At 44.5% G+C, this 26,443-nt stretch overlaps 1 protein-coding gene across 1 annotated transcript; it reads left to right on the top strand.

Moving 5' to 3' along the window:
- Positions 1–2,865: 2,865 nt before the first annotated feature.
- LOC139662761 (dedicator of cytokinesis protein 2-like) lies at positions 2,866–25,352 on the top strand (the record flags this gene model as incomplete). Its single annotated transcript, XM_071541470.1, has 6 exons — positions 2,866–2,974; positions 3,650–3,720; positions 6,079–6,185; positions 18,596–18,738; positions 23,209–23,304; positions 25,250–25,352. Coding segments are annotated over 6 exons (629 nt in total), but the record flags the coding sequence as incomplete, so codon positions are not given.
- Between the last annotated feature and the right edge of the window lie 1,091 nt (positions 25,353–26,443).

Here is a 26,443-nt window from a genome sequence, read left to right on the forward strand (position 1 = left end):
CGCTCCAGTGCCCCTGGATTGACTGTGCTCCAGTCGCCAGCCTCCCCTGGGGATCGCTGAACCGATAAATCTTACTCTCCTCCTCTCTTTCTCTTTCCTTCTCTGTCTCTCGTCCTCTCCTATTCCCCCAACTACCTGCCGCAGACAAACTTAAAGGAACTCTGCATCTAAAGTTTGAAAATTCCCCTCCTATAAGGACTCGTCATGCCAATCAGGTATTCAGGGGAGGGACTGGCACTGTAGGTGCATCTGTACAGCTCCGCCATCAAGACTGGCAGTCATTAATAGTTAAATAGGTGGCATAGAAGATTTATTAGCTTGTCAAACTGGCTTCATGTTCATGCAAAGTCTATTAAAGAGTATGTGATGTTTACTTCAAAAATATGTTGGGTACAGTGCACTGGATTTTGCTGTTTCGTTCACCTTCTTTTTCTCCTTCACGCCCCATAACTTTTTTACTTCCCAGTAGTCTAGTTCATCAGTTGTTTCCGTTTCTTTTTTCCTTCCCCCGAGCACCTGCTATGCTCCATATTTTTCCTCCAACTTCTCCTCCCCCCGTCCTCTTTCCTTCCATCGCTCCCCTCGTCTTCAAAACTCCCTTCCTCTCTGAACTTCACTTCTCTTTTCATTTCTTTTCATGCCTTCTGCCCCTTACTTTTGAACTCTTTCTCGCCGGCTCTCCCTCTCTTTTGGTCCCCCACGATGAAATTGGGAGAGGGGCTATGGATCGGTCCCGGATTGTCCATCCCTCCGTCACATGCAATATGTCTGACGCCACTGGTCGGATTTTGACAAAACATCGGGAAATTAAGTGTCGTGAGAGGGAGGGGCACTACATCACTTGATCATTTGTTGACTCATCCATGTGTCAAGCTCAGTATCCAGCATTCAAAATTGCACTGATTGGCCGAGGGGGGAACTACAATTACAGCTCTTGAACAAGGTGACATATTTGTTACTGATTGGACGAGGGACTTCATCATTTGTGGGGGGGCGACGTATTTACTGTTGCCTTGTTCTTATTTTATTTCTCTCACCCTCCATTACAAATAGCCTTCCTCCCTCTGTACTCGCCTCCCTCTCCCCTTTTCTCATTTTCTCTCCCTAAGTTTCCATCTCTCTCTCTCTTCCACTCCCCTTTTCTTTCTTCATTTCTCCATATAACCCCTTTTCTGCTTCTCTCTCTGTCTCCTCTCCATCTGTCTCCAGTATTAGTTTGCTGAACTAGCATTATGTATTTGTGTGTGTGTGTGTGTGTGTGTGTGGATGAGTTGTAGCAACAGCCTATGGTCATCTCTAGCTGAGCTGGATTAAAGCAGTACTCTCCAGGCTGTACTATGCTATACTGTCCTGAGAACAGCCATGGGACACTTAGACAGTTTTATCAGATCAGCTACATTGGTGAGACGTGTGTGTGTGTATGAGTGCGTGAATGTGCGTGTGTGTGTGTGAGTGCCCATATGAACTGATGTTATCACACCACCCCCGACCCTGACACATCCGGACAACTTCACTCTAACACACACATACACGTGTGTGTATACACACACACACACGCACTCACGTACATGCACACACAGGGCTGGTGGATTAAGCGGGACAATGCGTCTGTAATCATAACTGTACTCTGCAAAGAGCCCTGTGATAATACCTCTGTGTGTTACCGCCTAATCCCTCCCCCCACATGCTAAATACCCTGTGTGCCACATGCTAATCCTTCCCCCCCAGCACTCATAACTTCTATTGTAATTAACAGCTGCACAGCTCCACTGAATCAAAGAGAGATAGGAGAGGAGACGGGGAAGGAAAGGGGCGGAGAGAGGGATGAAAGTTTGTTAGGGGTCCAGGAAGTCGGACTGAAGGGATGGTGAAGGGGTGTATGTGTGTGTGTGTGTGTGTGTGTGTGCGTGTGTGTGTGTGTGTGATTACGGTGATATGGATTTTGTTTTTTTTAGTGCAAGGACATTTATTCTAATCATAGCAGTCAGCAATTTATCATTGTTTGTTTTACCTCGTCACCATAATACTGCATTGAGACTGACTATGATTGAATATACTGCATTAAATCATCAGTGTGTACTAGGTTAGCTCTCTTAGCTCTTTTGTTTTGGTGTCATACTCTTACAGGTTCATGTGAACTGAAATTTTGAAGTGAAAATATATATCTTAAAGCACATCCTGGCACTCATTATGTTCATACTGCAGAATCATTTAGATTCCAGTGGAGCCATATCTTAATTTTCATAGATACATTGAAATGTATAATAGGTTGGAAAGAGAATGTGGCAGGTGGAAATCAAATGGCTGGTTATGGCCTTGGGGTCCGGACAAAATAAAAGTATTTTACTTGTGTGTGTGTGTAGCTCACTGTATACCACCAAATCTCTTTAGAAAATATTTCTAATATCTTACAAAATAGTTTCAGCTGCAAATTGGATTGTACCAAGTCAATACAAAACAGTTTTCCTTTATGAAATATAGCTTTTTGCCCGACACTCAGGCATCCTCAAATACTTCGCGTACACAGAGGTAGAAATAAGGCTGTTACTGGATATTTACATCAGACTTGAGCTTCGTCTCATCCTTGTTTTAACTCTTTGTCTCCTGTTCTCTCTCCACTTCCCTCTCTCATTGATAATGCATCTCTCCTGTTGTTTTCTTGTCTTTCAATTCCCTCCTGATTCACCTCCTCCATCTCTCCCTCCCTCTCCCTTTGCTAACCATCTCACGTCATGCTTTCTGACACCGTCTCATGCTTCTCTCTCTCTCTCTCTCTCTCTCTCTCTCTCTCTCTCTCTCTCTCTCTCTCTCTCTCTCTCTCTCTGCTATTCTGTCATTGTCTCTTCCACTTCCTTTAATTTCCAGGCTGTACGAGGGGAAGGAGCAGGGGGAGTTTGAGGAGTCACTGAGGAGGCTGTTTGAGTCCATCAACAGCCTGATGAGGACTGACTACACCACCACGCTGCTGCTCAGGGTAATTGCACTCACTCACCCCGCTCCCATCCTCCTCCACCATCTCCTTTGCATCCTCCTCTTCCTCTTCCACCTCCCCATCTTTCCTCTCATCCTTGTCCTTGTCCTTTTTCTCTTCTTACACCCTTTCCTCCCCCAACTTCATTGTTTCTCATCTTCCTCCTCATTTCCTCCTCGTGCTCATCCTCCTAAATTTGCCCCATCCCTCAATGTTCAAGGTAAACCTTCCCCCTCCTCTTCCTCCTCCTCCTCTTCCTCCTCCCTTCCCTCCAGCTGTCCGTGATCTCTCAATCTCTGTCTCTGACTACATCAGTATTCTGCTGCTTAGGGTCGTCCTCTCTGTCTGCCACCACACGCACAAAAGCATGTATACAAACAGACACACAGACAGACAGAGAGGCAAACAGACAAGTTCAGAGATCCAGACAGTCACACACACACACACACACACGCGCACACACACACACACACACACACACAGTTTTTAAAAAAGCAATCTTTTCTCACACTTCTGATGAGAGTCTATTTGATGGCAAAGTCACCTCCTATTCACCAACAGCTTACATTGGATTGCAAGACAATAACAGTAATTTAGAGGTGTTTGCTTGTGTGTCTGTGTGTGTGTGTGTGTCTGTGTGTGTGTGTGTGTGTGTGTGTGTGTGTGTGTGTTTGTCAGGTTGCCGCTCTGAAGTACCTGCCAACAGTCCTGCATGATGTTGAGAAAGTGTTTGACGCCAAACTCCTCAGGTGAGCTTACCCTTACACACACACACACACACACGCACACACACGCACACACACACACACACACTAGCCTCAATCTTATCGCTGACCTTGACGGACAGGATGTGTGGCCGCTTTCAGCTAAGCTCAAATTTCCCAGCATGCTTTGTTCAGTGTTCAGAGTGTCTTATTGTCCCCCAAACTTCCCACTTTGGTTGAGCCTTACCTTCTCTATTGGGGGATAAAAATGTTATCAAACTGACATGTACACAACGACACACACACACACACACACACACACACACACACACACACCCACACACACTGACCCCGCTCTGCAGCTCCTCTGTCTGCCCCTGAGTGAATTGGCAATTTCTCACACCACCTTTTGACCACACTGGGAAACCGACAAACAAAGCCCATTTGAACCTGTTCTTAAACCCACTTCCTCCTCTCTTAGCTTGATGCTCGGCCTCCTCCAGAGCAAAATGACTCGGAATGGCTTATTTAACCTCTGCTTGACCCAGAATTTAACATACAATCTACAGTTTAGCTCGGGTAATGACCACAGTGTACGTACCGGACCGGGCTGGGAGTTAGCAGACTGGAAAAGAGACATTTCAGCCGCTTTATTTGTCCTCTAGCAATTTCACAGCCAACCAATGGTTCATTGTCTTTTCACGACCTTATTACTTTGTTGAAAGAAGATGTTAATTGATGTTTTCTTGACTTGGCTGGTTCCATTTCAAACCCCGTCTCCCTCATAATTTCTCTCCTAACCTTTGTGCGACCTGTGTGTGTTTTTGTGTGATTGTGTGTGTCTGTTTGTGTTGGCGGATCATCCGAATCTGCCAATTCAGTCCCTAGAGTGGCTAGGTGTCAACACAATGTCACAAAGGTGCTATCTGTAACAGCTGCCCCACAGACACACACACACACACACACACACACACACACACGCACGCACACACACACACACAGAAAGGTGATGAGAGGGAGCGTGTTTAAAATCGACACGCACACTCTTACTTTCTGTCACTCATATTCTCTTTCTGTCTGTCTCTCTCTCTCTCACACACACACACACACACACATACACACACACACACACATATACAGACTCACACTGGTCTTCTGCTCCTGTTTACACACACTCAGACATACCCACACACACACACAAATACACACACACACATATGCACACATATGCACACACATGCCCGCGCCATCTGAACTTGAATGCAAGGTCCCCATTGCATTCCTGATCAGAGTTGCCTCAGGCACGGTTTCCAAAAGCAAGCCATGTGAATTACAATTACTCTGCATGAGGTGGACATCAAAGCTTTGTCTCATCTCCTCCAGTCGCATCAGTAGACCTTCTACTCACCTGTGGTATGATTCACAGGGCAGTACAAGCACAGGCGCTGTCAGCTCTGCATGTATTTTATTTGCTCTGTGCGTCCTTCGGGGCGTCCATAGGGCATAGGCTGACATTTTTACGTTTTAATTAGATGGCGCTCAGATGATTAGCGGGGCTGATTAGTCTGCGGCGGGCCACCGTGCCACAGCGCGTCCTGGCGCCAGCTTACGCACGTCAGAAGTCATACAAACCTTGTTGTTATTGTTCAGTTCCGGAGCAGAGGTGGTGCATTTCGTTCTTTTGCACAATTAATGAAAGTGCTACTCGAGTCTGCATGGCTTAATGCGAGGAGACAGAGACAACGAGCGAGACAGACAGAGAAATAGAAACAGAGGGTTTGCCACGCTCTGAGCATTCAATCTTTCTAAGCGGCGTCAGGGCTTGCAACCAGCCCGTTTAATTATTCCGATATTGAATTTGGGGCGGAGGATGACTCAAACTTGTGTCTTCATTAAAGTGTGTTTAGGCTTTGGGCTCATTTGTTTTCATGAGGCACGCTCTGCTCTGCTCTGCTCTGCTCTGCTCAGGTCTGCGTTGTGCTCTAATACAGCCATTGCTTTTAGCACATGACTAACTGCAGTGCTGCATGTTCAATAACCTTGTACATTTTTAGAGCTTGATTCAGTAATATGTGGTTGAACTTTCTTTTTCATCTCATCTTTTCATCCAACATGGTAGAAATATGGAAATATGTTCATAATTACACCTAGGTTTATTGGTACTGTAATATCCAATAACTATGTGCAATAATCTGTGGAAAAGGATTTTTGAATATCTATTGTGCTGAATGCGTTTTCATAAAACTTGTTGCTGCTGATCTCACTGATTATTATTACACACACACACGCACACACACACACATACACACACCCCTCATATTCCTGCCTCCATTCATCCCTTCCTCCCTTCCTTTTAACCCTGTTCTCTCTCATCTCTTTTTCTCCCTCTTTTTCTCTCTCCAGTCAGTTGCTGCATGACTTCTACACCTGTATCCCTCCTGAGACACTCCAGAAACAGAAGGTGGCCTCCATGACCGAGATCGTAAGCAGCCAACTCTTCCAGAGACAAGGTGCGTAAATTTCACCAGTTAGAGGCCTCGATACTGAGCAGCTGACCTATGGCAGATTTCAGGTGCATGTTGAACCTGCCACAGGTGCTAGTGCTCAGTATCAAAGCGATCACCAATGCTTTGTGTGTGAAATCCCACAGAGCAATAGCTGCATCTCACTTAAGGGCCAAGATCACACTAGAAGGTGTATTATACAGTGTGTAGTTCCAGTCTACAGTATGTAGACTGGTCAGAAAGCTGTTCACACTATGCTTTATGACCAGCAAGGGTGCTCTCTGCTCTAAGGGTGTTATCTTTATATAGCCCAGTGGATAGAGTGTGACGGTAATACTGCAAGGATAATGGTTCCATTCCCACTGGGGCAATCCGTAATAAAAATGTATTCACTCATTGTACAGTAGGGTACTTGGGATAAAAGCATCAGCCAAATAGAAAATGGCTTTTAAAGCTTTATTTTTTTTTACTGTAAATTACTCGGTGTAATCGGTATAAGCGCGTCATCCCTAGCCACATCACAGTAAAGAACATTTTCTCTGTATTTTTGCTGTAGCACACTAACAATTACAGTGCTGCTATGTTCACCCCCACTGACATTGCAATCAGTGCAATGGTTGGCTACCATCTTATTACAATCAGCACAAGTGGCACCTGTTAATGTCCTAACTCCACTGGGTAAAGGTTACATTCAGTCTCTCTATCTCCTATGATTAAACATTCTTGAGGTTACAATAACGTCACCCAAAATAGATATTCATCCAAACAGCCTGTGGCATATCTGGCGGCTGTTTCTGGTCCTTGTAATGTAGAAAAATCCCATGCGGAGTGTGTTGTGTTGGCATTCAATGGCCAGCCAGACTGAAAATGCCCATGAACCTTATCGCAAAAAAATAGCGAAGGAAATGAGCGCGCCATTCAGACCTCAGTGGCTGTTGGTGGTGAATATGGAGGAAGATAAGTGGTATCCAAATTACTGTCGCAGGTGATACCTGCTGTCTAGAAAAGGAGAATAGGAAAAATTACCTCACGCTTGAGGCAGATTAGACGGGAATGTTTTCGAAAGGCTGCAGTTCCACTGTCATGCTGCCTTTTCACACTATGCCTACTCTACATTCAAATGAGTTTGACTACATTGGATTTAATTGCCTGGAAAACATGGTTTTGACTGTATAATACCTTTTAAGTGCACTACACATCAGTGATCAAGCACCCTCCACCCATCCCAATCCACCCCCTAGTTCCATTCAGCCCTATTATGGCTGTCTAATTAGCTTGTAGTGGGCTGATAAGTGGTGGTTTTCCCCCTGCAGAGGGCCACACTGTGATGGATAGAGTGGGCTAATGCTGGGCTGCTGTGTAATACGGACTCGATAAGGAACGCCGTTAGCGGGTCTCCACAGTGCTAACTGAGGGATTGGCAATAGACTGTGAGTGAGTGCGGTGGACGGTGTTTGGTTTAGGACAGAAATCTGAATGAATGGGAGTGAGATGGACGCAGACATGGTCTATTCTTTGGCGCCTAGACAGAGGCACATAAGTCACAGACATCAGCGCTTGTGTGCAAACATACACATGTGTGCATTTGTTTCAGAGTCACTGATGAGGCTGTATCTGGTGTGTGTACTTTTGCATGTGCGTGCGTATGCAGCGGTGCATACTTAAAAGGGGGTGTGTATCGTCTTTGCCGTTGATGGTTATGGATGTTGTTTTTTGTTCAGTGTAGCTGTGGGTCCGCTCATCAGTCAGCCGCTGCCAGCCAAGTCGGTAGCCGGTCCAGGGCCCGGTCCTCCGGTATCGATCCCGGCTCGGGTGATTGATTCCCCGGGGGCCGAGACGGCAGGCTGGCCCCGCTGGCCAGCTGTCACCGCGCTCAGAGTCACACTCTGTCACCAGGGAAGGAGGCAGACAGGGAAGAAAGAGATGAAAGGAGCAAGAGAGGGAGGGGGGATGACAGGGGGAGCGATGGGGAGAAAAAGAGAGATCAGGAAGGAGGGGAATGGAGAGGGAAGGAATGAAGGGCTTCATGCCAAAACGTTGTGTATCCATTTTGGCAAAAATTCATCAGTCAGTATGTAAAAAACACAGATGACTCTGTCTGCCAACTACTTTGTAAGCAAAGGTCCTAAGATGACTTGTAGCCTCAACAGTAACCCATAATGTGTTTTGCATTCATGCCAGCAATCAAGAGTGTGTAACATTTTTTGAAAGGGTGGAGGTCTCGTTTTGGAATGAAACACTTCAAATGCAGAAAGAGAAAGAGACGGAGTGAGACAGAGGTAGCAGAGAGACCGAGGGGAGGAGATGGGAAGAAGACAAGGGAAGATGGGGTGGGAGAGAGAAAGATAGAGAAATGATTAGCAAAGGAGGGAGACAGAAAGAGGGGAACAGGAGGGGAATGGAGATCGGGAAAATAAGAAAGAGAGCAATGGCACAATGATTAGCAAAGGAGGGACACGGCCAAGGGGGATAAGTAGAGGGGAGGGAAAGATGGATGAGAGAGGAATGGGGAAAAGGCACAGGCTGGTTGAGAAGGAGGGAACAAGGGATTTGAGACAGATAAAGAGAGGAGAGAGAGAGAGAACAGGTAGATGGTGGTAGCGGGAGAGAGAACGAAATCGCTTGGGGAGAGCGAGAAAAAAAGGAAGGTTCGTGAGAGGGAAAGGGAGAGATCGGCCTTGTTTTGATATTAAACACTCCAGAGGTGATAAAAGTTTAAGGCCCACTCAATCAGTCTATCAGCTGACCGGCATCTCATTGGTCAGCCATACCTAGCCCTGCACACACACACATACACCCCCCCCCCCCCTTCTTCTTCCCTTCTCTGGCCCAGTGCTTATTTATTTATTCGTTCATTTATACATTCGCTCGTTCCATCTCGATCCCTGCCTCGCCAAATGAGGGCTGACACTCACTCTAATTGAGATGCATTTTAGCATTGGGATGCTAATCAGAGGGCTTGTATGCCAGGGCGCCATTCGTTCAGGAGGCTGAAATATGCAGGAGAGCTAAATTATACATTTATAACGGCTAATGGCCTCTGGTGTCCTATCACTGCACTGCAATACATATTTAATAGCCCTACCTGTCTGTCTGACTGTCTGCCTGACCGGGCTTGCCAAGCTCACTCTCTAGGGACAAATGTCAAGCCACTGACAGTCTGGGTGAGATGATGGAAGGGTGGTGGTGTGTGTCTCCACTATTAGGTGGTGTGGCTATGTGAGACAGAGAATCACTTGCTTTTGTGCATGCGTGTTTGAGTAACCATCTGAAATCTGTGACAATTATAGATTACCTCCTAAAAACTGTAATCAGTTATGTAATTGTTTTTGTCCAAGGTAGTAATGTAATCTGATTACTCTTAGTCAGTTTTGCAGTACTTTGCCACCAAAGTCTATAGGATATGAAGTAATAGTGGGGCAATTCACAATTATAGAATAGAATTTAGAAGTGTTAATATCATCAATACCACAATCAAAATAATTTTACTGTTCCAGTAAAAAGGGTTCCAGAGTAATCCAAACAATAATCAACTAAGATTTTGAAAATTCTAATCTGATTAGCAATCTGATTACTATTGATTGTTTTTTTCAGTAACACTATTGGGTGGCATTTTTTGTAATGAGGTTTCTGTAATCCTGTCCATTTGCATTGAGAATGCTTGTATATGTGTTGTATGTATGACGTACCTGACTGTGAGGGAGTTACAGTAGCATGTGTTTTTCGTTGTGTCAATGCGGCATACTGCATGTTGGCGTGTGTGTATGTGGCCAGCCTGCTGATTTTTCCTGTCCATGTGCTTGGCTTTCTCAGAACCAGTTGCATCCATGGGCGATGTTTGAAGGGATTGGATTTTTTTCTCTTTCAAAAACGTTCCTCTGATTTATTCAGCATACGCTCCTGGGATTAAGGGTCTTGGCAAGCACATATTGTACACACACACACACACACACGTGCACCCTGTCATATGGCTTAATCTGGTTTTGAGACAAAATTAAATTTACTAGGAGCATTACGGTTCAATTTAGGCAAATTATTATGCCGTCAGGCAATCACTGTGACAGATTGAGAGCATCAATACTGATAAAGAAAAAAAAGAACGTCAGGGAGAGCAGAGGGACAGAAGGATGAGTCTGTCATTTTGTTTGCCCACTCATTTCCCAAAGCTGGTCAAAGGCCCTGATTCAATCCACTAACCCTCTCATCCAGGCCTCCCTACTCCCCCTCCTCCATCTGTACAGCTGGAGAAAAGACTTCAGTCATGTCTCCGTCTTGTATTGCACATAAAACAGATTGAGGGAAAGCCCATACATTTTACTGTAATACTCTTGTAAAATAAATTGTTACAGCTATCTGTTATAGCTATCACTATAACATGACCCACAAATGACCCATAAAGAAACCCTATTCTGTTATAAATGGAGACGTTGATTGAAAAGCTATCTGGATCCCTACTTTATAGAATTTGCCAGCAATACATAAAAGAGTTTTTTTGAGCGTATCAGTCATATCAATCCGTATAAACAGCGACAATCTCATTACTTAAATTGCTTGCGTTTCACTGCAGCGTATTATACAGTATTGTTGACATTGTTCACGCCCACATCTATATTTCCCCTGCTGTGATTACTTAACAGATGCATGTCAATGGGTGATGAATATGGATGAGTGATGTACTGTACGGTTATTATTGTCAGGATTTAATCAGAGCTGAGTGATCTCAGCTGCCCCCACGTTCTGTACCAATCAGCATTAGTGACAGGTGACTTCGGCTCTAGCTATAATGATGCTGAGTGTGGTTTTTCTACATCTGGCTTCTAAGAGAGCTCTAGATGTAGAAAGATATTACAAAACAGGATCTGGCTTTGAATCCAGATTTAACCTGCTATCTCCATGCTGACTAAATCTAGATTCAAAGTGAGATCAGGCTGTTTTAATATCTTACTTTCAATAAATCTCCCTTTGAAACCAGATGTGAAAAGCTAGTGTTGAAAACTGGTATGGGAGATGTGTGTAGGGTTACCCTGAGGGTAAGCAAGTGTTTGCATGCGCCACAAGGGGATTGCGTTTATTATTATGTATTTCTCCCAGCCTATTTCAAAGCAACTGGTTGAGCTGTAATTTCAAAGCTGTCAGCTTTACGGCTGCTCGGGGTGTGTGTGTGTGTGTGTGTGTGTGTGTGCGTGCGTGTGTGTGTGTGTAACAGGTTGCCTGTGGTCCAGTAAGCCTCCATATGCCCATATGCTATAGCTGTGGTTTAATCTTTATATATATGGCCATATTATGAGTCAGTCACAGAAATGTGAATCATAAAAACAGGATAATCATCATGACTGCTGTGTCCCCTCCGGCTGTCACACACAGCTCTGCTCTGTTCTGCTCTGCTCTCTTCCCTTATGAACTATCTTGCTCTGTTTGGTTTTGTTCTCTCCTCTCTTTTCCTTTCTTTTCCTATCTTTTCCTCTCTTTTCCTGTCCTTTGCTTTCCTTTCCTTTTCTTTCCTTTCCTTTCCTTTCCTTTCCTCTCCTCTCCTCTCCTCTCCTCTCCTCTCCTCTCCTCTCCTCTCCTCTCCTCTCCTCTCCTCTCCTCTCTTCTGCTCTCCTCTCCTCTCCTCTCCTCTCCTCTCCCTCTGCTGCCCTGGCTTGCTCTAATATATTATTTTATGCTGCGTTAAGTTACATTAGGTTATGTTACATCACATTAAGTTTCATGTCATGCCATATAGTAACTGTGGTGAGATCATGCTCACAAATACCCAGCGGAAACTGCCTGCCACACCTGAATTACAATTATTAATGTAAATTGGGTCCAGGAGATGGTAACCTATATGTGTTCCAGAAGGCAAATTTGAGAGAGAGAGTGAGAGAGAGAGAGAGAGAGAGAGAGAGAGAGAGAGAGAATAGGGGTAGTTGCTGTCGTTCAGTGTCCGCAGTTGCAGCAGTTTGGGAGGTTGTGGATGAAAGGATGGAACAATGGAGGGATGGATGGGACTAATGGAGCAACGTGAATGGAGTTTAATCATTTTGGGAAATGCCTCTGTCTCTCACTCTCTTTCCATCTCATTTATATTCCGTTCCATCCTTTTGTCTGTGGGGTGATCCAGACAGAGACTGAATACAGACAAGGACAGGACAGGGACACAGCGGTCAGTCTTTCCCCACCCGTTACCCGTCAGTTCCCTTGGTATAGATGTGGTTTAACATAACTACAGATGGAAGGGAAACTATGTGAACAGCTTGGTGCAGTCAATGGCCTGCTTTCCGCTGCAGGGCCTTTGTATTATGTCTCTCAGTTTACCTCAAAATAACATTTGCTGCAATTCTGTTTAAAGCTTAATGATCCCCATGTGGAAACTGGGTCATTACAGCAGCAGAGAATACAATATAAGATAAGTTAGAACAGAGCAAATAGACAGTGTTGAAGATACTACAACAAATACTTGCAAAGTAAGAACAAATTGTAAATAATATGACAAATCAATAAATAAAGATTCACAGATTGATTTGTTATAGCTGTGCTCGGTATATCAACCAAGGTGGGACTTAAAAAACCAAGATCAGACATTTGCTCAACCAGAGCCAGCAGCTTCATGAAGTATTACTCCACTATTAGAGGAATCCGGGAATAAGAGTGCCCATCAATCAAAGCAATGAGATATTTTACCACAAAGCAATCGGCTAGCATTGATCTACCTTGGTTGAATTGATCAAAAAAGCTGTAAAAACTAATGCTGCCAACAGACTAATTGATCAATCAATTTAATAGTCGTACAGAAGAAGGAGCAGGGAGGAACGAAGGGATGGAGGGGGAGAGAGAGGAGCAATTAGTGGGTGAGTCATAGAGAGACTGGCCAAGACAGGTGGAAAGAAAGAGAACGATGGCAATTTACACACTGTGTGACACATAGGGGACAAGGCCGAGTAAAAGCTGTAACTGAAAATTAAAGCTGGGTGTGAAAACTTCAGTCCCAGCCTAACTCCCAACTTCACTTTCATTAGTGAACAGTATCAACATGTACTAGATGCACATGTTAACCATGCTATATACATTTCTACTTAAATGCAGAATATGACAAACATACTCAATTCAGTCTGGACTGATGGACAAAATGAAAACATGTCTAGCATTACACTGTTCTTGATTGTTCTTGATTGCTTGTTAAACTACAGGTAGTTTAGCAATCTTTTTGTTTCCCTTTTTTTCTGTCTTATGTACTTTGGAGAAAACGTCAGACAGTACACATGTGTTGGTAACCATTGTATAAAAGCCATAATTCCCAAGGAAATCTTTTACTGTGATTATGGGCACTTTGGTGCTGCTGGCAGTAATTGGCTATGCCTTGTACCAATTCTTATCAACATTGTACCTAGAATCGCAGTGAACATTATTGCTATGTCACTCACTGGTGCGCTGCATCATCTATAACTTATCATCCTATGAGTTTCCGTATCGTTTTTCTGATGAGTGCTCATTCACACAGGCGAGATTTTCTTTTGTACATTTTAAGTACACGTCGGAAAAATATTTGCCCACTAAACCATTTCCTGTCAGCATAATGAAAGAATCCTGCAGCAGCAGCTGTGGCAGCATCATTTGGACAAGTCCACAGGTTGAGAAGGAGAGGGGGTGGGAGAGAGAGAGAGAGAGAGAGAGATGGATGAAACCACTGAGACAAACAGACTGACAAAGAGACAGAGGCGTGGACAGACAGGCGCCGGGTTGAATACAGACGGAGGAAAGGTAGCACTTTAAATTTCAGATGAGGGTTTGAAGATGGCACAGGGGATAGGGCGAGGAGGGAGGAAGACAAATGAAGGACAGGGAGAGAAAGAGAGAGGGAAGGGGAGACACACACAGGAGACATGGAGAGATGAAAAAGCTGCTGAGAGAGACATTTAGCCATCAACAAGCGGGGAGATAGTTGGCTTGGCCCCAGCCCGCCTCTCAGCCCCGTAGATTTACTTGTCGCTGCGCCTCCAAACCTCCTCATTACCATCTCTTCTACCGCTCTATCTTCCCGTGAGCGAGGGATGACAACCAGAGGGAGGGATGGAGGAGAGAGGGACGGGGCGAAAGAGGAAGAGGCCTCTGATTTAGATGGCTCTTAGTAATTGAGATGGCATCTTATTACCATGTGCAATAGTTTATTGTGTTTGGCCGTCAAATGAAAAATGGAGCGGAGCAGGGATGAGTCGGCTGCTGAGACATCGCTGCTGCTGATCTCGCCCCCAGCGCTGGACTGCCAGCGCTGGGGGCTGTCCGCTCTAACAAACTCTGTAACACAAACACATACACACACTCAGACAGCCAGACACACACACACACACACACACACATAAAAAATATATTCCTGCTCTTACAAATCACACAAGCACCAAAGCACCAACCCAACACACACACACACGCACACACACACATCGGCATGAATAATCAAAGACAGAGATTACAACAAGAGTAAACAGGCATTTGGAATTGAATATAGATGAGTACTTGAAGCTCTGTTGGTGTAAATTTTGCATCTGTGCGCGTGAGTGTGTGTGTGTGCCCATGTGTCTATGCCTGTGTGTGTATCAGTGTCTTTGTGCGTGCACCCGGTGATGGCTGGATTAGAAAATGTTCAACTGCATCCCTATGTCTGCCCCGAGGCTTTGATTTCCATTTGGCTGTCAGTGCGTGCTGGCCAGGCTTTCTTCCACTGCATAGCTCAATCGGTGGTGCGTCATGGGCTATAATGCATAACAAACACCTGAGTCACACACACATGCACACGCACACGCAGACACACATACTCACCTGAGGAGGAAATGGAACATACAAACACAGGTGTGCACGTGAAAGTAGAACCATGTATGCGTTCACCAATGTTAATTTTAGCAGCATTTTGGATTTCTGTGTCAGTGGACCCAAATGCTTTAGATACATTTTTAACTATACTTTTTTAGTGTTTGTTTAGTTTTAGTTGGTAAATTTGATTGAAAATGTAGTCTAGATTTTGTCTCATCAATTTCAGTTGTTTTTTTCACATTTATCTGTTGAAGTGTCTATATTTGCCACAACTGGTCTAATATAGGTCTAGCTTTCAGTATTTCTCTGCATGAGGGAGGGATTTGCACTGTGTCTGTAAAAGCTGGTGTGAAACAACACAAGGGAGACCGAGAAAATGACAGAATTTGCATTAATGCTAATTCTCTAAAGTTGAAAAACAACCCAATCTGCTGTAATCTAATGAAAACAGCTTCAGTAAATCGAATCTTCCATTTGCCTGCACATTCAGATTGGGCCAAAGTAGGCCTGGACCTTGAAAACTGCTAGTGTGGTTAGTTTTTTCATTATTCTTGGCTCCTGCGCTGTGAAACACTAAGACTATGTAAACAAAAAGTGCACGAGGCATCAGGTGAGAGGACACCTTTTCACCCCTCCACCTGCTCTCCATTTCATTATCTCTCACCTGACCATCCGACACCTAGAAATATCAGCTGGGATTGTTTCTTACATCAATACAAAGAAAGAAGCAGGTGGTTTTGGGGTCATTTCACCAGGGAATGGAGGTACCCACAGGTTTAATAGTACACCCAGTTACCGGAAGGCAGTTGGATCATTTCCCAGGCCTGTATACTCTAAAATAGTGCTATAAAACAAGGCCCATTGTTTTCTCCAGCTGAGAGGACAAAAGATGATGAATTTCTGCTCCATCGGATAAAACAGATTTAGCAGCGTGACTATTCAAATACAAAACTGCCAGCATCTAGAACACATCCTGTACCTTGCTAAGGGGCACGAGTGGATGAACAGATAGCCTCCCAGTTTCATGTTCTCCAGTTCTTTCTTTATGCTGATAGACAATAGTTTCAGGGGAACATTGGCAAGAACAATCTTGGTTCATTAAAGCTGGGTGCCCTAAGACATCTGTTGAACATCATTCTTTTTCCCCCTCTCCCTTTCTCTTTTATTGTCTTCTGGTCTTCATACAGTAGATTTCTATGCCTTGCTACTTCCTTTATCTTGCTTGTTTGTCATCCAGTCTTTACCCCATCTCTCACTTAACCCTCCTTCCTCTCTATGCTGTGCTCCCTTTGCATTCCCTCTACCTGTGGAGAATTCTACTCCTCCTCCTCCTCCTCCATCTCAGTGTGGGATTGAGGGCGTTCTGTGACTCATGCATTTCCTCTGTCTCTCTGTCTCTACACGTGTGTACGTGTGTGTGTGTGTGTGTGTGTGTGTGTGTGTGTGTGATGGAGTGAGTGTTGTGACGAGGGTCTACTCAGCAGGCCTATAGCCTTGGCTCAGTTAATAATGGAACTAACGAGCATCAGCCCAAATGAGCTTTTAATGGGCTCTGTCTACCTGCGGCTAGAAAGACAAGGGTGGGGTGGAGGAGGAGAGGAGAGGAAGAGAGGAGATGGGGGGTCAGAGAGATAGGGGGTAGGGGTGGGGGTGGTGAGAGTCACTAGGGGAGGACAAGTAAGACAGAGAGGAGAAAAGAGAAACCTTAATAAACTATGAGCTAATGCTTGATATCAATCATAGGTTTCTTATGTTATTATAAATATTTGTAACTGAGTAGTACATCATTAGCAGCCTAATGACAGTTAAAAGTTTAGATCTGACTCATAAGTAAAACATTGTATAGCTAGTACATCATTTGTACATCATTACCCAATGTTAATAGTTGATGTTAGTGCAACCTACATACAAACAGTCCAAAAAAAGGCCCAAATCAAAGGCAACAGCAACTAGATTGAAGGGAACTTATGATGTTTATGACGTTAGCTAATGTTAGCAGTCAGCTACTTAAAGGGAAAACTTCGCCGATTTTCAACCAGCATTTTATCATTACAATATGGGTAGTATATGCAAATGAACAATGTTTAACTTCCCTCCATGTTGCCTGCACCCAGAGCTCCCCGCTCATTTGCCGGGTGACGCAAAATGCGTCATCCGGTGGACCATCGTACACAATTTGACTGAGTTGGTCATAAAACATGGCCGCCATGTGAATAAAGCAAATTGCTGCCACTGCATCATTATTTCTATCTTTCCTTATTCCTGATAGAAACAGTCTTACTGTCCTTTATAAATGTTTATTAGACTATGATTTGTTGTAACTGGAGACAAGGGGAGCAAACTATTTTATTAATAGTAGCAAACAATTTCTGAACACATTTATGGCACATTCGTAAGGGATTAGGACAAGTTAAAGTAAAAATGCACCCGCCGATACTCTTACACTGTTAGATATCATACAGTAAACTGATTATTTTGTGATGAAGTGTTGTAATTTACTTTTTTGGTGTACCCACTTTCCCTCAACCTGCCTCATCTACTTCTACTTCACTTAGTGATTGCATACAATTCCCAGAATGACTTTCAACAACCTCCAGACAAGTGGCCTTAACATTAACATTCATAAATAATCTATCAAGTGTTTAAGCACTCTTTGTTAATTATAAATAAATAATTTATACATCATTTGTAAAAAAAAAAATACAAAAATAAAAATTATGCAGGCCCCTGTAGGTCTAACTACATACACATATACATATATTAACATTAGGCAATGAAATGATTTTGCAGCAATAGTGTTCTTCATTTATGAATCTGATTCAAACTTTAACTAATGGCATTACTAATGATGTGTGTTCCCGACTTAACTAATGAATCAGCTAAAGAGGGGGATGAAACGGAGCGAGATGGGAGAGAGAGAGAGAAAGTGGGATAGTAGTGATTGATGTGTTGGCTGTCTGGCTGACAGAGCAACAGACATGTGAGGAACTGTAAATAGAGGCTTGATTGATAATACTCCATCATGCAGTGTGGGGTTAGGGCTGAATTTCTTCTTCAGGGTGCAGTGGCATCATCACTCACTGTGTGTACAACTGTAAATCTGTCTCCATGGCTGGAGTATTGACTGATGCACATAACGGTCCCAAGTGTAAGTTTAGCTTTTTGAAGCTTTTTCGAGTGCAGAATGATATTAAAGTAAGGTCAAATCTTATGATATTCATCTCATGACTGTTTGTGTGTTTTGATTTAAACCTGCTGAAGCGTTCTCATGGTTAAGTGCTTGCCTGAAGGGAAAGGTCGATGTACTCTGCTACTATATTTCCTCTTTATTCTCTCCTGTTCACATTACTTGATGAAAAAACCCACCTTTCTCACAAAGAACAAAAAAAAGCATCAACCTATTGTACTGTTGTGTGAAAATCATGTAACTACAAATTCATTCCTTATACTTAGTTCTATGAAACCAATTTGTAACCCAATGCATAGCTTCCAAAATGAAAGGAAATCAATGAATACCAGACAGTTTTTCTCTGAGGTTAGACATTTTCACCTGTCAGCAGTGACTGTGTGTGTTTGTGTGTTTTTTCTTTGTTTTTGTGATATTTGATCGTGTGTCTTTTCTCCCCTCTCAGAGTGCCGCGATGTGCTGTTACCCATGATGCTGCGGGAGCTGAGCGGGGCGCTGGCCAGCATGGCTGACGGGCCTCATGATGAAAGGAGGAACAGCCTGGAGCTGCTCAACAACATCCTGGAAGTCCTCAGCAGGGACAACGTGGTGAGACACCTGGCAGCAGACCATCATTTCACTTTGGTGGAGCACTTTCATTCTTTTAGCACACATGCCTCCATTGGACTTCATGACCAGTCAGCCACCACTATTGGCCACTCTGATCACACTCACTTGCGTAACTTTTGTCCTGTAAAAGTCATGCTGCTATAACACACAGACAAGCACAGTAGACCCATGTGATATTATTTCATGGTTTTCCCTGGGTCATACTTTCCAAGAAGTCATTTTACCTGTGAGTTCAATAAGTCTTAACACCAGTGGAGACAGAAGAGCCTCATAGCTGCTAATATAGATGGTTGACTGCTCCTAATCCCCCGTGGATTAGAGCATCCTGAAGAGTGAACATGTTCTATCAAAGGGAAATATCACTCAAAATCTTTGTCTATCTTTACTGATGGAGATGGATACTCAGAGATAGTGGAATCACACAGAGAGGCCGCTTGTTGAGATGCACCCCGACTGAAACAACGTGGACGGATGCATAGGCAAATAATCAAGATACTGTCCACTGGATGCTTACAGTTGAGCCGGAACAATCAATAGAACTTCACGGAGACTGAAGAGAAGGCTATTCCCTGGGGCTGATACCAAGGTTGATTTTGAAGATGGCATTCTTCTGAGCTGAAGTTACAGAATGCCTCTCCCTTATAGAGTATTGATTTTCAGGAAAGTGTAAGGGGAAACGAGAATTTTCCAGCCCACCACTGCACTTGTTAAATTAGAAGAAGCGTCCTTTATTTGTGAGCATCACAGTCAGCCTGTGAGCTCTCCCTGACCTCGGTGCTACCCTCCTGGAGCGCGTCTCCCAAAGAGGAAAGTCTGTAGCCTTAAGCTGTTTTGCCTTCAGTCATTCAATCGTGCAAAGGAAGCAGCCCTTGACCAATTAGAAGCTAATGCTTGCTGCTTTGTGTTACTCTAGTGAAACAAAATCCAGTTACTAATACACACACGCACACACACATGTAACAAATACATCATCAATATCCAACCCAGGGCTTGTTAATAGCTCTTGCAATTTGTTGACAGGCTGCCGAGCCTTTGAAGTGAAGGTATGGCTTTTTTTTTTTTGGGCTTTAGTTATTTGGATAGCGCTAATGAAGCATGAGCCAAGAGTGGAGAGACAAGGAGAGAGGAGAGAGAAATAATGAATGGAGTGGAGTGAATTTGATGAGGTGAATTTATGTCAGTCAATAGAAAGCGAGAGAAGGCGGAGGCAGGTGGTGAGAGGACAAGACAGACACAGACACAGATACATGTGCACAGTACAAAAACACACACACACACACACACACTGAAGCCATATAAAGAAAGCAAAAGCCTTGTATTGGGGTGTCAGATTCCATTTTAAACCATACTCCACATCAGTCTAGCTGTACACACACACACACACACACACACACACACACACACGTACACATTGCATTGCTACTTGTTCCTTGTACCTCTAACCCTAAAATTTCTCTTTCAAAGTGAGTTCTACCTAAATAAGCTCTGATATTGAGTTCTAATCCTCAAAGTGCTTCTTTCAAGTATAGCAACAGAAGCACACATCTACACACACACACACACACACCCACACCCACGCACAAACTCACACATCTACTTTGTCTAGTGTGTGTGTGTGTGTGTGTGTTGTTAGACTGTACATGGAGTATAGTTTAATAAGAATTCTGACCAACATCTCTACAAGGTTTTTGCTCTTTATACCACACAGATTATTGTTAAACCCAGACACTGTTGTTTCCTGATGAAAAGCCCTTCTGTTTATCTAACCCGGCTTACACACACTCACACACACATAAATACACACAGACATGTCGTCTGACTGAAAGAGCAAACTATGAAGGATTAGTTTTGAGAGCGTCGGTGGAGAAATGAACAAGGGCAAGAAAAGGGCCGGGGAAATGAAAAACTGTTCAGGGAGAGACGCGGGGAGGATGAAAAAGGGCGAAAAGAAAGGCAGGAGGGAGAGAGTCAGCAGCTAAACAGAAAGAGGTGAATAATTTTTAGATCTTTGACAGGGATGGAGGGATTTTAGAGGAAAACAAGAGAGGGAGTTGGGAGAGATGGCGGTCTCCGAAAGGGGAAGGAGGGGGTTGAGAGTTTTCACCTCACCTCCTTTCCAATCCCCCCCCTCTCTTTTCTTTTTCCCCTATCCCTCCATCTCTTTGTTGCTCTCTCTCTCTGAAGTCTCCGTGGGGCGCTGGTGGCGAGGAGGTCGCCTTTGGGATTTGGAAGATACCTGATTAACTTGTCACGCCACAGATGTCTCTGAACTAGAAAGAGAAAGAGAAAGGTGCAGAATGAGGGAGAGAGAGGGAGAAAGAAGGGAAGAGGAGACAATGGACAGATGCTGTTGTCTGTTGGAGAGGTCGTGTTGAATTTATGAGTGACTTTGTACTGTGTGTGTGTGTGTGTGTGTGTGTGTGTGTGTGTGTGTGTGTGATGAAGGGAGAGACTATGGGATAAAGACAGATAGAGAGACATGGCTTGCCAGGGCTCACTCACTTTTTCCCCAATTTCACCCCCAAAACAACATTTTCTGTGGTTCTGTTTTGTATGCTGTTGCCAAGAGAGATGATAAACAAGCCAGGCTACAGTTTCAAATAAATGAATCGAGTATAGACTTCCGTGTGTGTGTGTGTGCTGTGGGAGAGGGAGCATTGTCTCTAGTGTCGTCTTCCTGCTGAGAAAACTGTCTGAGAAACTCTTTCCAGGAGACCAAAATACCTGCGGTGTGCCAAACTGATTTATACTTATTTAGGATCAACAGCTGCTCCTCCACCTAACTGTGTGTGAGTGTGTGAGTGTGTGTGTGTGTGTGTTTGACAGAGTGAATGTGTCTGAGATGGAAATGACATGCGTGATGACACACACACGCACACGCACACGCACACACACACACACACACAGTTGTTTACCGCCTCACTGCCCAGTGGCTGTGACTCAGTTCCTCTAATGTGGTTTAATCATGCCTACCTGATTCTCATCAGGCCCTTCAAACCATCCACTATCATGCCAGGACAGACAGACAGACACACACACACACACACACACACACACACACACAGACGTGCGTTTCCAACTTTGCACTGGTATCCTTATTACCTGCTCCTGCTATTTTTGGAACTCTCCCTCTCGGTTTTTCTGCTTTGCTGATCAGTTCACATAGGGACACACACACACACACACACACACACATCCATATAGAGACATTTAGGTCAGCGTATGCTAAGGAGGTTTTATACACACAGAGATGTACCCAGCAGGGCCAATGTGAGTTAAGGTGTGCTAGGATGTAGCAGATGCTTCTTTAGTGTGTGATTACCTCCAGGCAAGTCTGAGTCAGCCTCCATTGACTGGCTTCACTATGGCATAGTGCCAGACCTGTATGTGTGTGTGTGTGTGTGTGTGTGTGTGCATGGAGGTATACCTCTACATGTGTGCATACATATGTAATGACAGAGCAAGGTTAGTAGTACAATATAAAAAAAAAAACTGTTCTTATTGTATCTTCTCTACTAAACACAATTGGTTTTTGTGTCCAATGTCCTTTTTCCTATACTGTCCATCTGTACTTTAAGAACTTTCATTAGCTATGTTCAATCGGAAAAAAGTCTGGTTTTGCAAACTTTGTCTCTGTGTTCTGGTTTTTAAATTGGTGTAAATTCAATTCCAGGTAGCATTAAAAATGTCTAAAAAGACTTAGACCTGCAGATACCCGGTAACCAGACAGTAATGTGACTCAGGGCAGGTCGGAGCACAAAGACAGACAGACTGTTAAGTATATCTAGTCCCCCGTGATTCCCTCAAGGCAGGTGGAGGAAAAGAAACATGGCAGAAAAGTATCTTCAAAGGAAAGGAAAAGATAGGAACAGGAAAGAAAGTCTGCACCGAGTTCACAAAAATCCACATTGACGTGTGGAAAGCCCTCGCGGTCGAAATGTCCACGCTGAAGACGATTAATTGAATATTCTGGCGAGCCCACTTTTCTGAAAAGTGTGCAGACTCAGAATTTGAGATTCAGAAAACTTTATTCTCTTTCCCGTTTCATTTCAATCAGCGTCTATCCATCCAGCGGCCTGTTTTTTGCTCTGTGTGCGCATTTGGCTGTCTTCGCAGGGTGAAGGGTTCAAACGAGGGGGAAACGGTACACAAACAAAATCTGACGAGTCTCCAAAGTTTTCCGAGAGAAAGTACGGGGATGTTCCTGGAAGCGGTGCCAATAATACGCCTGAGTGGACACTGCATGAATAGGACATGAGTTGGTCTGCGTCTGAGTGTGTTTGAGTGTGTGTGTGTACACCTGAGGAAATGCGACTAACAATCTTTCTGTTCATCTTTGAATGTCTATTTTTCTCTCTCTGTCCCCATCTTTCCTTCTTTCTCCATCGTTCTCTCTCTCTCTCTCTCTCTCTCTCTCTCTCTCTCTCCCTCTTTCTGTCTCTCTCTCAGGGAGAAACGTTCCAGCATGTCCAGGACATTGTGGTGTCTCTGCTGAGGATCATCAACCAGACAGTCATCACAATGGGTCGAGAGCATGCCCTCATCGTAAGTAGCGAGCAGGCAGCTTTGACTGACTTTACACTTACACAGACAGATTGGTCAAGCATTGCATCAGCCCCCGAGATGGTGTTTTGGTCAAGAACCTCTCCTTTGAAGGCGTGCACGCTAACCGAAAATCAAATCCTGCCAGGACCTCCTCTCCTGTGTCCTTTCCTCTCCACGTCTACTGTTCCAACGGAGATAAAAGTGAATGAGTAACAAGGGCCGCCCTCTCTTTCTCTTTCTATTTTATTCTGTTCTGTTATCTGTCCCATTCCACCGTCTGCCACGCGGTTTCTTTCCGCAGCACAAAGTATGCCGACAACAGAGTGCGTTCTGTTTAAAATACACACTTTTATTGTACATCCCAATGAGACAGCTGCAACAACACAGCATGAGGAAGAACAGGAAGAGAGGGGCATCGTGGGAGCTCACACACTGTTACGGAACAGCATATAAAAATGCAGGGACAGGGCAGTTTGGATATGGACTGGTTAAATAGTAAATATGGTGTCATCCAGGAGGCAAATTGCAAATTCTAATTGGTGGAAACTTGTGAGCCAATAGCAGTGTAGAGTTGAAGTAGCCGGCTGTGACACTAGTGGTTACATCCTAAACTGCTGTGCACTAAGCATTGTGCAATATGATTATGTGTGTGTGTGTGCTTGAATGGGTGTGTGTGTGTGTGTGTGTGTGTGTGTGTGTGTGTGTGTGTGTGTCTAATTGCATGTGTCTCAGTGTGTATTAGTGTGCAAGTGTTTGTGTGTGTTAGGGTTTAGGGTTTGTAAGTGCGTGCTTGTTTGTGGCTGTATATTTGTATGTGCGTGTGTGTGTGTGTGTGTGTGTCTGTGTGTGTGTGAAAATCCTTGGAGCAAGATTGAGCTTACAGCATTAACACTGCCGTTTTGAATGGTAATAAAAGAGAGGATCAATCACTCTGTCAATCAAGCTTGACAGAATTCGTAACTGGCCGACATGGCCTGTCAGTCTTTGATGAGCTGCCTATCAGATCATCTCTCCTTCAAATGCAAAGTTGTTAATATATTCTTAATACAATCCCCATTGTGCTCTCCAAAACCCTGATATCCATCCAATGAGCTTCGTCATTGTTCCTCTGGAGCTCACCGGTCTATTTTTCACTCATATCCTCTTTGCGCTTCCAACTGTCGCACATTAAAATTTATGTTGCCCAGTCATCCAAAGACACGGTTTTGCGATTGGATGTTGAATTCCTTGGATGTTTAAAAACATTCCATTTCCCTGCTTATTGCTGCAATTTTGCCACAGTTGTTGTGGAAAGGTACATTCTCCAGCTGTAGGCATGAATCCATCACGGAGTCAATCCATTCATCCATCACTCCGTCCCATCTGTCTAGAGAGCCAATCAGCCAACTGCCAGCGAGCCAGCCAGCCAGCCAGCCATAGCTTCAATGCTTCATCTCTCTGTTAAACAATTAAGAGAAAGTAGTAGTATCCTTCAAAAGTGACTTTCCCTCAAAAGTTGATCACTCATCGGCTGCTAAAGTCAACATCAGGGTGATCCTTCCCTTGATCTCCCTCTTCGACCTTCTCAAGCGCATCTGGGAGGAAAGTCCAGTGGTTCATTTCCTCTCTCTTCTTCCTCCTTCCCCTCTCTTCCTACTCTCTTCCTCCATTTCCTCCCTTTTCTCTTGTTCCAGCTGCTCCACCGGTTTACATTTCGAGTCGAGGACATAAGTGGCGGGGATTTCTATGGAAATAAAATCCCATTTACTGGGGTGCTGCTGGGAAAACTTGGCCCACCTGATAGGTGTGACACATACTTGAGCACATACTTGCTTGTAGTGCCACGGGAGAGATGCTTTATCCTCGAAGTTTTAGGGGCCCGCGATCTCCTGAAGCATGACCACCCATATGCATTTGCTGACCAGTGGAGATGTTGTTTTGTTTTTTGTTGTTTTCCCCAGTCTAGAGCCACCAGAAGCACTTCTTGCGGAGCTTCTTGACACGTGCCTTGGTGCTGGGGCGGGTGGAGGAGGAGGGGGCTGGCATGGGCTTGGTCACGGTGGATGCTGGTACATCATACTCTCCCTCCAGGGCCTCCATCACCCCCTGGAAGCGTCCCTCCTGCTGTCGGAAATCATGCTCCACGCTAGGAGGGGGAAGAGAGAGAGAGAGAGAGAGAGAGAGAGAGAGAGAAAGGGAACAGGGAGGAGGGAGAGTGAGCCGTGTAGAGAGGTTGGGTTATAGTGGCAAATCATGGCAAATTTATTTATAAAGCACATTTTGCACAAAAAAGAGATGAGATGTGGGGGGTAGAGAGAAAGAGAGCGGGGAGCAGAGGGAGGGGAGGACAAGTGCAGAAATAGAGGGAATGAGAAAAAAGGTGAGGGAGTTTTAGTGCCATTAAAATGCAGTCACAAAATGCTGACAAGTCCTTGAAGAGAGGTTGTACCTACTCATAACGCAGTTTTATATGGAGATGTAAAATCATGTTGTGTCCTTAGCTCGTGCGCACCTCCAGCACACACACACCCACACAAAAACATACACACACACACACGCGCGCGCGCTTTAACGCAGGCCTCAACTCAGCACTCATTTCACGTCTGTAGCATTCTTGCGCTTCATGCACCAATAGATCACAGGCTGGAGAGATGAGAGGAGCGGGATGAGAATGAAAAAGAGAGAGAGAGAGAGAGTGTCCAGGAGGAGAGGAGAGGAGAGGGAGTCGTTTGCAAAGTGGAGGAGCTAAAAGGAAGAGCGAGGGAGGAACTTTTTTTTACTCCTCTGATGTGTTCAAAGCAGACCCTCTTGGCTGCTCTCTTTCCCTTCGCTACGCCTCTCGTCTCTCTCCCTCTCCCTTTCTCTCTCTCTCACCATCTCTCTCTGAAGTGTCCACCGCTGCAGGTCATAGTGTAGTAGACTTTGAGTTTCTCTTGCCTTTGGTAATGCTCTGTGTGTGTGAGAGAGACTGTGTGTGTGTGTGTTTTGTAGAATATAGGGGTGGAGTTGCATAGGGCCCAGCATCTGGAGTTAATGTGGCACATGATGAGGCAAGGAGAGGAGGGACAACCACCCCCGACACACCCCACTCCTCCCCCAGCATCCCAACACAAACACACACACACACACAGATACAGTCCCCTGACATCGAGCGTGTGCA

The sequence above is a fragment of the Centroberyx affinis genome, unplaced genomic scaffold (genome assembly GCF_046629955.1).
Source record: "Centroberyx affinis isolate AG114_WGS23_722 - 3 ecotype Tasmania unplaced genomic scaffold, CSIRO-AGI_Caff_v1 ptg003887l_1, whole genome shotgun sequence".
In the NCBI taxonomy this organism is placed as follows: Eukaryota; Metazoa; Chordata; class Actinopteri; order Beryciformes; family Berycidae; genus Centroberyx; species Centroberyx affinis.